This window comes from Mya arenaria, chromosome 4 (genome assembly GCF_026914265.1).
Source record: "Mya arenaria isolate MELC-2E11 chromosome 4, ASM2691426v1".
NCBI lineage: Eukaryota > Metazoa > Mollusca > Bivalvia > Myida > Myidae > Mya > Mya arenaria.
Genome location: NC_069125.1, coordinates 61,155,845 through 61,171,197, shown reverse-complemented (window position 1 = coordinate 61,171,197; position 15,353 = coordinate 61,155,845). Strand labels below are relative to the sequence as shown.

Below are 15,353 nucleotides of genomic sequence, written 5' to 3'. Positions count from 1 at the left end.
AATTTGAAGTTGCCCCTCCACTGGTTACGCCCTGTATATTCTCCTCCACAGGTTACTTGGATCCACAACAATTAGACCAAAACTTCAATGCAGAGATGAATTTTCTGATTGATAAAATATTTACCTAGATAACCCTGGAAACTATTTCAAGATGCTGATCAGGGCAGGCTATTTCCTTTGAATGTTTTGTTTTCCTGGGCAGAATATAGTAACTAGACTGAGTGGCATACAAATGTTTACAATCATGTGCCAAGACGGATTATACAGAGAGTGAGCAGAATTAACAATGTGATGTTATGAAGACAGTTAAGAGATTCCCTAGGTTAGGTCAAAGACAGTAGAGGAGAGCAGCTATCAAGCTCTCCATCTCCTCATTGATCATGCATTAAGGAAACTATCAGAATGTCATCATCCACTCTGTGGGCTTATATAAGTTCAGCTTAGGTTAGAGTATCAACATATCAGTGAGATAGGGCAACTACCTACAGTAACATGACCAGAAAATATCAATGACACTCAAATTAAGACATTGATCATATCAAGCAAAATAAGCTTCTATGAATACCGACATGACACATATCCCAGGACAATTGGCTCTCATCTATCGATTAAGTTCATAATGAGACTACTTCCTGTCATAATTATCATCAATATGTGACAAATAAGCTACATGTTGGATAAAAAATATACAATGCCAAGAAATTAAAAGTCAAATCACATCCATCCCTTTTAAATTATACCTGAAAACAGGAGAATTGTATTTCTAATGTTTTTACATGGAGGATTAGAGATCCTTTCACATTTCAGTGAAAGCAAAAGATGCAATCTCTGGATGATTGAAAAAGTAATTTCACAATGGCAAGCAAGATAGGGAGAAATGAAACAAGTTTCATGAAGATCAGATAAACACTGTTGTATTGTTTTTATGATATGGAAAAAAAAAACGCCAATCTATAACCCAGATGTTTTTTTATTATAAAAATCCAGCTAAAAAGAGGAAGATAAATTCCTCAATGATAAATGCATCATTATTTATTTATTCATGTAAATGTCAACAAGTTTAGAATAATAAAGCCAATGACTTGAAACATTGAAAAATTAGGCCAGATATTATCTACAGTATATTGTTTTTACAAAACAGTGTTTTGTATAGAACAATTACATGGCTCATTTGGTATTTGACATACATACAGAGGCGGTATTGTTGGAGTTAAGTGATGGTTCGTGAGTTAGGGATGCTCAGTTGCAGACCATTATCTAATAAAATAAATAACTATCCTTCCATCAATGGAGTTTTAGATAAATGATTGTTGCATGTAGATTTTGAAATAGAAGGCAGACATTCGAAATATAGCTAACAGATCCAACCTAGTAAAGCTCTTTTCATCATTAAGGTTAACAAAATGGATTTTTTACCAATGATTGGTGCAATGAGTAAGCGCTATTACACAACATCTGTAAGGAGAATCAATGACATTGCACCAAGCTGTTAACTGAAGCATACAGTGGTCGTTAATGCCTGAATTATGAATCAGTTACTTCACTTGTTCAGACAAAACACTGCATATTGAAATATCATAGCATGCTGCAGATTGGTCTCAATAAATTGTGAAACAAAAAAATAAAAACCAGAAAGCTTTATAAGGGAGAAAAAAATCTACTTAATTCAGGGACATTTCAGATATTTGCAAATGTTATTTGCAGATGGTGGCAAGTACATTGTCAATTATATGCCAAACCGGTTGGTTTATCATTCTATTTGAGTTTTTTACCAAATTTATACACTGAAATGAATCTGATTAACCTCAGTGATATTTTCTCTTCAAATGTGTGTACTTCAGTTTAAGACGTAATTCTTTGAAAACAGGTTTGTTCAAGCTCAATGAATATCATGAGGATTCCAAGATATCAACACAGTAATGTTAAACTATTGAAGACTTAGTTCTGTGCCTGTATTCACAAACATTAAGAGACTCCGAAAAGGAAGATCTAAATTCTGTGGTAAAAATGTTATTATGAGAGCAAAGATGGTAAAAATTGCTGTAACTGCCACACATAATCTGTTATTAAATCAGACACATATCCTTTGTCAAAATTAGTTAAATCATAGATATTTTGAAACATTTTTCTAAGCCTGAGTCTCAAAGTCAGACTTAACATGGTAGAGAATATGGAGCCAGTTCTTGAATACATTACCCTGTATTAAATGTATGAAGCAACAACCAGGCCAGGCTATTTAACAGCAGAAACAGTTCATTCTTAATGAAACCTGACCCTGGTCTGGGGTCCCTGGGGAATAATACAAAATATTGGATCACCAATACTTTAAATGTCAATTGTGTTGCTTTACTTTGGCTATTAGGCCATGTGAGAACTCACAAATAATTCATAGGGACATTACAGGGAACTTGTGAAAAGGACAGGCTCTACTATTCAAGTTGGAAGGCCTCCTTGGTTTTCAAATTCAACATTATTTTATTTTGCGGACACCAGTCGGTCTAGAGACATTATACACCAATAATTACATTAAACAAGCAGCTAATACCCAGATTAAACGGCCAAGTTACAATTGCTGTATAACATTACACAGAGAGAAGTAATGAAGTAATTAACACCATTATTTTCCCTTTAAAAGTTACATGTGAGAGTGAAAAGATCCCAATCAGTTCTCCAGTTTATTTAGGGAACTAAATCTGGAACTTGGAGTCTTATAATTAAACAAGAACAGAATGATTGACAAATCATTACCTACATTGTTGGAAACATACAGACAGAGATACATTATCTGTAAGTGCACTATCTGCTTCATCCAGAAAGCAAGGTACAATGTACATATCTCCCAACACACAACATCTGTGCATTGTAAAAAATGTATTACATGTACATGTATCTTACACAAAACAAATGAATTTATTAAATGTTTGCCCATTCTTAATGCGGTTACCAAGGATATTCCAGCCATAGGGACACCTACATTCGATTCTAGCGGAGATCTTTAATCTTAATTTTGAGTGTCATTGGTTTTCTTTAAAATAAATGATTATCAACACACACTCAAGAATACCTCCTACCCTGTTCCCTCTTCAATAACAGACTCAAGGGAAATCCATGATGATTTAATTACGAAGCTAAGAAACTGGCAATTAATCATCTATAATATGTCTTAATTTTCAGATATCCCTGCATGGAAAGTTGTATTCTCTCAACTAGATGGGCCTATCTCACTGGATCTAGCAATGAACGCCAAATAAATTCAAACATACTGTCAGGAAAAGATGAGTGAAACTTGGAAGAGAAACACAGCTGTTCCAGGCATTTTACTGCTGAAATATTTTTTCCTTGTTGGTATTCCTTTTATAAAATCAAATCAAATATGGTACTTGCTTTTGACATGCAATACAAACAGGAGCAGAGGTTGAACTAGCAATAGCCCACAAGCCCTGTACTGGTAAAATGCTCTCGGCTTATGTAAAATCTGCACTTTATATAGCTGGGATTGATAAAAAAAATTGATACCAAGCACGAGTTGAAGAATTTGGTTTGTTCACTCAAAAGTGTAGTTTCAATGTTAGAAAGTCAAAATGTGTTTTAAGATACAGATTGGTTAAGTTTCTTATGTGTTTTGTTTCCATCAATTCTAATAAAAGTTGTTGGGTGGTTACCATTTTTCTATTTTTAGAAACAGTGATCTTGACCTTGGTCACACTTACCCCACTCAAAAGCAATCCCAAGCCAGCCTTTCACATAAGATACCTAATTTCTAGGGTGGAAACCATTTTTCTATTTTTAGTAACAGTGACCTTGACATTGGCCCCAGCCCCCTCAAATTCAATCCCAAGCCAGCTTTTCACATTAGCTACCAGCTTTTATTACTATTTATCATTGACCCCTGCCTGAGTGAAAGCCCACCCACCCTTCCGCCCAATGACATCCCCATTGTAATAACCTGATTTTCGTTAAAGACTTGGTAAAAAATTGAAGCCTTCTTTCGGACAATTTCACAAATGAAACAATATACCTTTGGAAACATAAGCACCAATTGAAAAGTGTTGGTGGGAATGTTTTTTTTTAAATGATACTTCGGAAAGATATTTCAACAGATATGAACAAGTCACAAGATGGACATGCATTTAAATTCACGATTGGAGACCTAAAAAGGTAGAATTACGTACGTGTATTTGAGAGGGTACTGCAAAGAGACTAGAGCATGACTGGCCTCTGTTAGTCGGATGAAGCTCTGTGAGTGGAAGAGAATTTTGTGGTCCGTCAATGACAAGGCGTACACATTGATCACATTTTGTACACCTGAAAACAGCAATATAACAACTGATATCATTGTAAAACCAATTGAACTTGTTTTTGTGTTTTACTTTTTCACTTTAATGTTTTGTCTGCATTTATTTCAGTAATTTGTAGCAAGTAATCACTCAATCATTTTGTCATACACTGTTAAAAGAGTACAATCAACTTAAATCATTACAGTTTTTGTACGACAAACAACCTCAAAGTGAAAACCAATAAAAATGAAAAAGCTTGTTTTGTGCAGTAAAATTAAAATATATTGCAGTCAATGTACATATACCTGATGCATTGGTGTAAATGAAAGAATATAAAGTTTTACTTTTAATTTATATGAAGCAAACCATACATGTGCTAAAAATTTATTATTCTATTTCATACCCAGCTGGTCAAACAGCAGGGCTACAGCATCGTGTGTGGAGGGTATGGTGGAGCAGAGAGGGGGCTGAAGGGCCTGTCGGTCCCCAGCCCCGATTGAGAACCGGTACTGGGGGCCCCCAGGAGGCGGGCTATGTACACAGCCAAGGATGTTCCCCACCAGTGTCTCCATCTCCACTGGCAGGTGGTCCATGTATGCAGTGTAGATGATACCGAGACAATTCTGAAATAGTACAGAAATTGCTTCATGGATAAAAATACTTGGACTGACTGTAATCAGGAATATCATTAAATATAACAGCCATTTTTTCTTGCAGAAAGTTTTACATTAAACACTTTTAAGTTAGTTTTCTCTTCAATTTCGATATTTATTCTAGGTTTTTAGCCAGGTTTTAAAAAGGAAAGGATGCTGCAAAAAAGGGACAGGGTGCTGAGGGACAAAAGAGCATATTGTATCGGGCAGTGAATATTTAAAGCATCATGATTTCCATAGAAAATGTTAAAAAGTACATGCTTATTTGAAGTAATATTAGGTTCCAACTACTGAATATGTAATGTTTGTTTGAATTCATAATTATATTTCAAATTTTAAGCGAAACAAAAAAAATATTTGATTATCTTAAGCCATTAATTCTTTGAAGGCAAGAGGCACCAGATGCTGGTCTCCATTGGTGCTACCAAAAAAGGACAGGGTGTAGCATCCTTCCACAACCCTCTAGCTTAAACCCTAAATATTTACTCCTATCAATTATTCATAAAACAAAAAGCACAGCTTACTCTAAATGTGTCAAAATAAAAATGTCTGGTGATGAGTACAAGACTCTTGGGGGCGAACATCTGTGAGTGATGGGGAATGATCACGTCGGGGTCGTCAAGGTCTTCGTCATCAGGCTTTGTCGTCCTTGCAACGGGCTCGTAGAAAGTGAGACAGGCACTGTAGTGTCTGTCGGCGTCGATGTCTGTGAGGACGGACACGAAGAACGTGGGCTGTTGTCGCTGGCTGGAGAGCACCCATCCTGTCGGCTGGCAGAACTATAAAGGTAGAACAAATATACATTTATAGAACAAAAAAACTCATATCTGTTTAATACTCAACTGAACCATGTCAGTCTAAACAATTATATTATATGTCTTCTCTTGTACAAAAATGTAACAAACTCAAGTACTTGAAGCTTAAGCCAAAAAAAAAAATACCTGTGTTTCCAGTAACATGACGGAAAAAAATAGGGTCGGTAGGTCGGGATTTTTTTTTTTTACACTTTCCATATGATGCAAATTTCTGTTGCATCAGATCAATTATGTTATATCTACGCATTTCCTAATTTACAAAAAGTCTGATAAAACAGCATTGTTTTATGTCTGAAATCATTTCCTTACCTTCGACTACCGTATTTTCCCGCCAATTTTGCCCATGAAATCTAGTGTTTCTTTGTATACAATACTGTGTACAAGTCGTGATCGTTTTTTAGGAAAAATCCAGCTCTCTTAAATTTCAACAAATCTGTGATAATGTTCTAGCCAAACAGTCAATTATCAACTAAATTTTTAATTTGTTTGAGAAAAATCGCCGATTTTCTTGTCAACTGTGAGCTCCTTAAACTAGGCCTTTAAGTGGAGGTAGGTTAATAAAAGAACATGTAAACGCGGATATGGATTTATTTTATATATCTTATTTTCGTACAATACTACAATCAAAGTATCATTCATATTTATAGTGAATTCAAACATTTCGGTCATTGTTTTAAGATTCCCAAACGATAATTATTGATTATTATTTTTTCAATCGTATGGTATTTTCGTACCAGCCTAGGCGAAATCCTGGCAATCAAATGGGATCATACGGTATCTGACTGACCGAATTAGATACAAAAAATAGCCACGCGCCTTTGATCTTATCACCGCTCGTGCTGTGACCTCACAAATTGTACCATTTGATCTGCATCCGAGACATTCCAATAAATGTGTTATTATCTTTCGCATGTTTTTGTTTGGATTTCAGTTGATGGGACTTAAATTAGGCGAAATAAATAACCATTGATAAATTAATATAACGATTAATGAAATGTGTATTGGAACCTGGCAGTTAGCCTGCATGAATTCGCAAAGCCTAATCGTAAGAAGCCTGCATGATGTACGCAAAGCCTAATTGTAAAAAAGTAAGTGGACATGGATATGGATAAATAACACCGCAAACTATAATTAAAAATATTTTCATTAAAAAGACATCAAAATATGTCTCAGGGGATCAACCATGTGTTTTGACCGTAAACATGCGTTTGCCAATTTTAAGATATCGGACAGAGTTCGCTGCCCTCCGCCATTTTGTTTTCCCGTCTCGGTAATACATAATCTGGAATGAAAGTATATTCTCCGGGGACATTGAAAGACAAACAACGAAAATAATAACGATATATTTAAAGAAATATTAGGGTGGGCGAGGAAAAAATAGGATGGGTCGGGTTACCGGAAACACAGGTATTTTTTTTGGGGCCTTATATAGAGTTTCCATTGATATCCCTAATTTCAACACATGATTTCTAACATACGCATTACAATAGGATGCCAAGGCATGTCTTTTATGCAATCATTATTTTCCTAGCTATGTGCCTGGCTATACCTATTATGCATATTCACAATTATAACAAGTGTACAAGGTTTCAAGGTAATATCTTCAAAAGCCTTTGAGTTAGGGCAATACCTCAACCATCTCCACAAGTACAACTATCTAATAGTCAGATTATCTTCATAAAAAATAAGCAGGCACAAGACCCTCCATACCAGTTCTATTCCTGGAGTGAATGGGCAGTCGGGCCAGTCTGTTCTTGGGAACCTCTGCAGGATTTTACCGCAGCTGCTTCCACTTCCTAAAAACAGAAAACAGCCACCATGAAACATACTTGGGCAGCTGGACTAGTGTTCCATCTATGTTATGATATATTTCATGATTCCATGAACAAACGATCAAATGCTAGGGTAGATACATGTAAATTATGTTGTGTTTCACTAGAAATACCTTTACCATTTATTTAAGTATGCACTTTCCATTGCACACAACATCAAAAGAACAGTTGTACATTTATGTAACTTGAATTTCAGTGGACATAATTTGGTCCATACATCATACATGTACAATTTCAAATTGAACTTTTTGTCTATAAAATTTGAACAAATTTCAAAATCAAATATATTTACACCCCTTTTGCAATTCCTTAGATGAACCCATATCCTTTCAGTTGGATTCATATTCTGATGAACACAAAATCTTCAGACAACCTCTGATCTTACAAAAAAGACATTGGCGATTGGTCAAATGACATTTTACTGCGGGAAAATGCATGTGGCGTTGATGAAAAAAGTGACGTCATTGAAGCAAACCCTGTTCAAACAGCTAAAATTATACAACATTCATTGTCTTTCAAGCTCTATTTTATAACATTTTATTTGGATTATCACAAGAAAATTTGCAAATAATTAGTGTAGACATAAACTTTGACTATTTCATATTTGCAATTGGTGATCATTTGGTCAGTTCAGAGAAAGTCATGAAGGCCTCTGGACTTCACAAACCATGCACTGCCCAAATATGTTCATGCACAGCTGAACCCAAACACCTTCAATATTATACCCCTCCCCATACACATGTAGGCTTTCAAAGTGGCAAATCATCAGGGAAATAAAATATTCATGAGTTAGATTCCTATGACTATTTTGTGTTTCCTTCCATCACATTTTGTGATCAATTTAAGTAGCATGGGGTCAGGACAGATTCACAATCTCCTTTGTTATAACTGACCACATTCCAAACATGGTTCAAGGATGAGAGGTTAAATGCCAGTGATTTAAGAACCACAATCTAATGTTTGTTTACCAAACGGACTAGGTTCAAACTTGATTAAATGTTGCACTGTTGTATAGGGAAATAATGTCATCTCCCCACACATTACCACATAAAACAATGCACCAATATATACTAATTAAAGACAGCAGTATCTCAACTATCTTAAGTGTTACTACAATCAATAGGTTCACATTTAAAAACAGAAATACACATAAACTAACATTGCCATGACTGTCTAACTGTACACAGTCATGTTACTTTAGCTAAAATAAATTACAGTTTTTGGACATTTGAATAATTGTCACAGTTAGAACATAATAACCTCAAGATTTCTATGAAATTTAACATTGGTTCACAGATCCAAACAAATTTATTCTGGAATGTAAACAATGCATTTTTTAAGGACAAACTCACTTATGCCGTCATTACCATTCAGAGGCAGATAATTAACTAACTTCAGGATTCATGTAAATCAATGGACTTGTGGGTTTTTTTAATAAAGGAAACTTGTTTTGGACCATTGAGTCAATATTGTATAAGTGGCCTATGGGTAATGGCATACTCACTTTCAATGAGTTATCTGATTGACTGGCCTCGCAAAATTAAAGAAACAGATACAATAAACTTGATTATTGATGTATTCAGAATGATCTAATTGTTAACACCATTGTCTTTTGTCATGAAAATGGGCATTTCAATAATCAACAAAGCATAAAGGAGTATTAAAGCAACTGTGCACCAGATGATCAATTTGCAAGAAAAAAAGAAAATTGTCGAAAACTGTCATAAACTTGGTATTAATGTGTACAATGCATTGAAACTAATACTACATGTATCTGAAGTACCACATAGTTTACAATTTATTTAAGTTTAGCAGTTATTTAGTATTTTTCCATTAAAAAGATTACTGGGTATGTCTACCTAGTAGAATTCATTCCTTATGTGTGATTGGCTAGTCGGTGTTATCACGTGAAATTTCCAAGTTAGGTGTTAGTGTATAGCTTAATTATGTCACCCGATTATAGTACGCCTCCGTAGCTCAGTGGATACGTTGCTGGACTGCAATTTTGGCAACACGGGTTCGAACCTGGTCTCCAACACATTTTTTTTTTACATTTTGGTACTTTTTTTACAATTATGATATCAAAGCGTAACACATTCTATTAAATAATTGTTCTGAGATTCTTAACAGAAAAAAACTTTTTTGGTGCCAATTTGGTGTACAGTCCCTTTAAGCCCACAATTTGGCTGTGGTTATAATATTGTCCAGTGATAGGCTAAAGTACCCAACTACTGTCTTCACATGGTAGGATTATCATCAGTGGTCCAGTGTTAGACTACAGTACCCAACTACTGTCTTCACATGGCAGGATTATCATCAGTGGTCCAGTGTTAGGCTACAACACCCAACTACTGCCTTCACATGGCAGGATTATCATCAGTGGTCCAGTGTTAGGTTACAGTATCCAACTACTGCCTTCACATGGCAGGATTATTTATCATCAGGGGTCCGGTGTTAGGCTATAGTACCCAACTACTGTCTGCACATGGCAGGATTATCATCAGTGGTCCAGTGTTAGACTACAGCACCCAACTACTGCCTTCACATGGCAGGATTATCATCAGTGGTCAAGTGTTAGACTACAGCACCCAACTACTGTCTTCACATGGCAGGATTATCATCATGGTCCAGTGTTGGGCTACAGCACCCAACTACTGCCTTCACATGGCAGGATTATCATCAGTGGTCCAGTGTTAGACTACAGTACCCAACTACTGTCTTCACATGGCAGTATTATCATCAGTGGTCCAGTGTTAGGTTACAGTATCCAACTACTGCCTTCACATGGCAGGATTATCATCAGTGGTCCAGTGTTAGACTACAGTACCCAACTACTGTCTTCACATGGCAGTATTATCATCAGTGGTCCAGTGTAAGACTACAGTACCCAACTACTGTCTTCACATGGCAGTATTATCATCAGTGGTCCAGTGTTAGACTACAGTACCCAACTACTGTCTTCACATGGCAGTATTATCATCAGTGGTCCAGTGTTAGACTACAGTATCCAACTACTGCCTTCACATGGCAGGATTATCATCAGTGGTCCAGTGTAAGACTACAGTACCCAACTACTGCCTTCACATGGCAGGATTATCATCAGTGGTCAAGTGTTAGGTTACAGTATCCAACTACTGTCTTCACATGGCAGTATTATCATCAGTGGTCCAGTGTTAGACTACAGCACCCAACTACTGTCTTCACATGGCAGGATTATCATCAGTGGCCAAGTGTTAGGCTACAGCACCCAACTACTGCCTTCACATGGCAGGATTATCATCAGTGGTCCAGTGTTAGACTACAGCACCCAACTACTGTCTTCACATGGCAGGATTATCATCAGTGGTCCAGTGTTAGACTACAGCACCCAACTACTGTCTTCACATGGCAGGATTATCATCAGTGGTCCAGTGTTAGACTACAACACCCAACTACTGTCTTCACATGGCAGGATTATCATCAGTGGTCCAGTGTTAGGCTACAACACCCAACTACTGTCTTCACATGGCAGGATTATCATCAGTGGTCCAGTGTTAGACTACAGTACCCAACTGCTGTCTTCACATGACAGTATTATCATCAGTGGTCCAGTGTTAGGCTACAACACCCAACTACTGTCTGCCCATGGCAGGATTATCATCAGTGGTCCAGTGTAAGACTACAGTACCCAACTACTGTCTGCACATGGCAGGATTATCATCAGTGGTCCAGTGTTAGGCTACAACACCCAACTACTGTCTGCACATGGCAGGATTATCATCAGTGGTCCAGTGTTAGACTACAGTACCCAACTACTGTCTTCACATGGCAGGATTATCATCAGTGGTCCAGTGTTAGACTACAGTACCCAACTACTGTCTTCACATGGCAGGATTATCATCAGTGGTCCAGTGTTAGGCTACAACACCCAACTACTGTCTGCACATGGCAGGATTATCATCAGTGGTCCAGTGTTAGACTACAGTACCCAACTACTGTCTTCACATGGCAGGATTATCATCAGTGGTCCAGTGTTAGACTACAGTACCCAACTACTGTCTTCACATGGCAGGATTATCATCAGTGGTCCAGTGTTAGGCTACAACACACAACTACTGCCTTCACATGGCAGGATTATCATCAGTGGTCCAGTGTTAGGTTACAGTATCCAACTACTGCCTTCACATGGCAGGATTAATTATCATCAGGGGTCCAGTGTGAGGCTATAGTACCCAACTACTGTCTGCACATGGCAGGATTATCATCAGTGGTCCAGTGTAAGGCTACAGTACCCAACTACTGTCTGCACATGGCAGGATTATCATCAGTGGTCCAGTGTTAGACTACAGCACCCAACTACTGTCTGCACATGGCAGGATTATCATCAGTGGTCCAGTGTTAGACTACAGCACCTAACTACTGTCTTCACATGGCAGGATTATCATCATGGTCCAGTGTTAGACTACAGCACCCAACTACTGTCTTCACATGGCAGGATTATCATCATGGTCCAGTGTTAGGCTACAGTACCCAACTACTGTCTTCACATGGCAGGATTATCATCAGTGGTCCAGTGTTAGACTACAGTACCCAACTACTGTCTTCACATGGCAGGATTATCATCAGTGGTCCAGTGTTAGGCTACAACACCCAACTACTGCCTTCACATGGCAGGAATATCATTAGTGGTCCAGTGTTAGGTTACAGTATCCAACTACTGCCTTCACATGGCAGGATTAATTATCATCAGGGGTCCGGTGTTAGGCTATAGTACCCAACTACTGTCTGCACATGGCAGGATTATCATCAGTGGTCCAGTGTTAGACTACAGCACCCAACTACTGCCTTCACATGGCAGGATTATCATCAGTGGTCAAGTGTTAGACTACAGCACCCAAGTACTGTCTTCACATGGTAGGATTATCATCATGGTCCAGTGTTGGGCTACAGCACCCAACTACTGCCTTCACATGGCAGGATTATCATCAGTGGTCCAGTGTTAGACTACAGTACCCAACTACTGTCTTCACAAGGCAGGATTATCATCAGTGGTCCAGTGTTAGACTACAGTACCCAACTACTGTCTGCACATGGCAGGATTATCATCATGGTCCAGTGTTAGGCTACAACACCCAACTACTGTCTTCACATGGCAGGATTATCATCAGTGGTCCAGTGTTAGACTACAGCACCCAACTACTGCCTTCACATGGCAGGATTATCATCATGGTCCAGTGTTAGGCTACAACACCCAACTACTGTCTTCACATGGCAGGATTATCATCAGTGGTCCAGTGTTAGGCTACAACACCCAACTACTGCCTTCACATGGCAGGATTATCATCATGGTCCAGTGTTAGGCTACAGCACCGAACTACTGTCTTCACATGGCAGGATTATCATCAGTGGTCAAGTATTAGGTTACAGCACCCAACTACTGTCTGCCCATGGCAGGATTATCATCATGGTCCAGTGTTAGGCTACAACATCTAACTATAACTGATACACAGAAATTAGTAGTAACAGAATACTAAACTGTCAAAAAATGTCAAAAGACATTCATATACATGATATACCATACATGATATGCAGTATTTTCAATGCAAAATAAGATAGAAGGCTAATTCTCCTAATTTGTAAATTTGTTAGGTGCATCAATCATATAAAACATCCTTGAAACACCATCTAAAAACAATATGGTTATACTTCTACTGCAATCTGTCTTCATTACATGTACCTAATTGTCAAATGTTAATATAAATTTACAAAATTTCATAAATAATGTATTTGTTATTGTCAAAAGTAAATAATGCATGTAGAATTGTATAAGTTTAAAGTTATCTCAATATCAGTGCATTTCATTTTGGTCTGTTGCACACTGCTCCAAATTGATGGTGGGATGTTTCACAACCTAATATTGCAATTATTGAAACCTTTAAAACAGCAAAAATTGTCTTTCAAATTAAAATGCAATTGAATATTACAGAACCCTTTAAATGACAGTAATCACTGTATTCAGACTCCAGAAACAAACAAAATGTAAAGAGAGATTGTCTGTGAAGCCACCATGCTCCAGGTAAATTCTGGTATCAAAGATGCTGCACAGATAGAACCTGTTGTAACATGTGTTCCACTATCTCTTGTCTTACCTACTGGTACATTGTGGAATACACAATAAACTCAATCTGATGGGAATACTAGCTTGAAAGTGAATAATCAAGATGTTACATTAATTGTATCACTTTGTAGTGAAAGAGCTGAATCTAACAGAGGATCAATAAAATCATGATTGCATTTAAGTTGCACAGCGAATAGAGGCACTCCATCAAGCTTTCCAATTCTACATCTACATCAAACCCTACCATAACATAATTGTGACTATGTACATTTGTAATTGAAACTTTACAAATCAAATCTGATAAAGACAATAGCAAGATTGTTCATTATCTTAATTACATAAAACGGCAACAAAAGTATTTTATCATATGATCAGGTCATGAATATATATTGTACCAATCTTTTCAATCAAGATAAGGTCAATACATGAATAGTGTGCTACAAATCTGAAGAGGAAACCATGGTGAGCTGATTGAAACCAAAACAGACACTTCAATCCATTCAAAAAAGTAGAACTGCCAGAAGGGACTGAGCCACAAATGAGGCAGATCATTGCAGCAATAAATCCTCCCATTATCCCATACTGGATTATTCCACCATGGGCAATGATTCCACCAAATGTATGGAGTCATTAATAACTGGCCATGAAGTTGCTATGTATGAGGGAGGATTCCACACATCCATGGGATTTACTAGCCTTCAGACCAGACTCTTGCTAAACCAATATTGACTCTCTGACCCCTCTAAATCCACAGAAAATATTCATAAAATTGGTCTGACTCTTCCAGAGATTCTATATTAGTGGCATGAACTACCATTAACCAAATTAACACTTGGTTATAGACATTTTACTTCCCTCTGTCTGATAAATTGTCTCATTGGAATGTGATCAATAGAACCAGTACTCATGTAACAGATGTGGCTGCTGTAAAATATATGGGTTAATTTTTGTTTACTCTGTTGCATGTTTGCTTTCAACATGCATAACAATTAAAAGATAAAAAAATGTTGTAAACAGCAACATAATTACTATTTGAAAATTTTATCAAATGTACCCAAAATGACTTAAATACATGTAATATTATTATGCCCCAACCCTTGCTTACTCTGTCTTATAAGTAAAACAGAATGTGAATCTGTTCAACCAAATATGATAAGCCATTTATTATCTAATCATAGAAAACACAGCCCACCAAATGTAATGCCTTCCATAGTTTTAGCCAGAGTTTGTAGTTTAGGAAATACCTAACTACTAGACTGCATGTACCTAATAAATCAACAGGTGTATCTACTTAAACATTAAAAAAGTTTTAATACTTTAGGCTACCAAGAAAGTACAAGATACATGTACATTTTATTATGTGTACTTTTCATTGTAGAACAAATTACCAGTAATTGTTGTTCATAACACTCTATTTTCTAGATAAATTTATTTTCTAAAACCTAACAACACTAATAATATGGATTTTCAAAAAATTGTTCTGCAGACAAATATGCAAAGCACTCATGCTCAGGGTTGTTTTTCTAAACATGTCTTGACCTCAGTTCAGCCCCATTCCCTGCCCTCAGTATTTATTCTTCTACATACTGTGTCAAAGTTGCCCTTTAGGTTGTCCTTTATTATCAAGGAAAATTATCTAAGATATAAAAAAATTACTTGCAACATGCTGTCATTACAAT

At 37.0% G+C, this 15,353-nt stretch overlaps 1 protein-coding gene across 13 annotated transcripts in view; it reads right to left on the bottom strand.

Moving 5' to 3' along the window:
* LOC128229840 (myotubularin-related protein 13-like) overlaps positions 1-15,353 on the bottom strand; it is a 48,094-nt gene that overhangs the window by 31,575 nt on the left and 1,166 nt on the right. For all 13 annotated transcript variants that reach the window (XM_052941671.1, XM_052941675.1, XM_052941673.1 and 10 more), the window contains exons 2-5: positions 7,456-7,541; positions 5,455-5,709; positions 4,681-4,900; positions 4,173-4,305 (exon numbers count right to left, since the gene is read on the bottom strand). In XM_052941671.1, the coding sequence (XP_052797631.1) occupies positions 4,173-4,305; positions 4,681-4,900; positions 5,455-5,709; positions 7,456-7,541 (694 nt within the window). The remainder of the gene's footprint in view (positions 1-4,172; positions 4,306-4,680; positions 4,901-5,454; positions 5,710-7,455; positions 7,542-15,353) is intronic.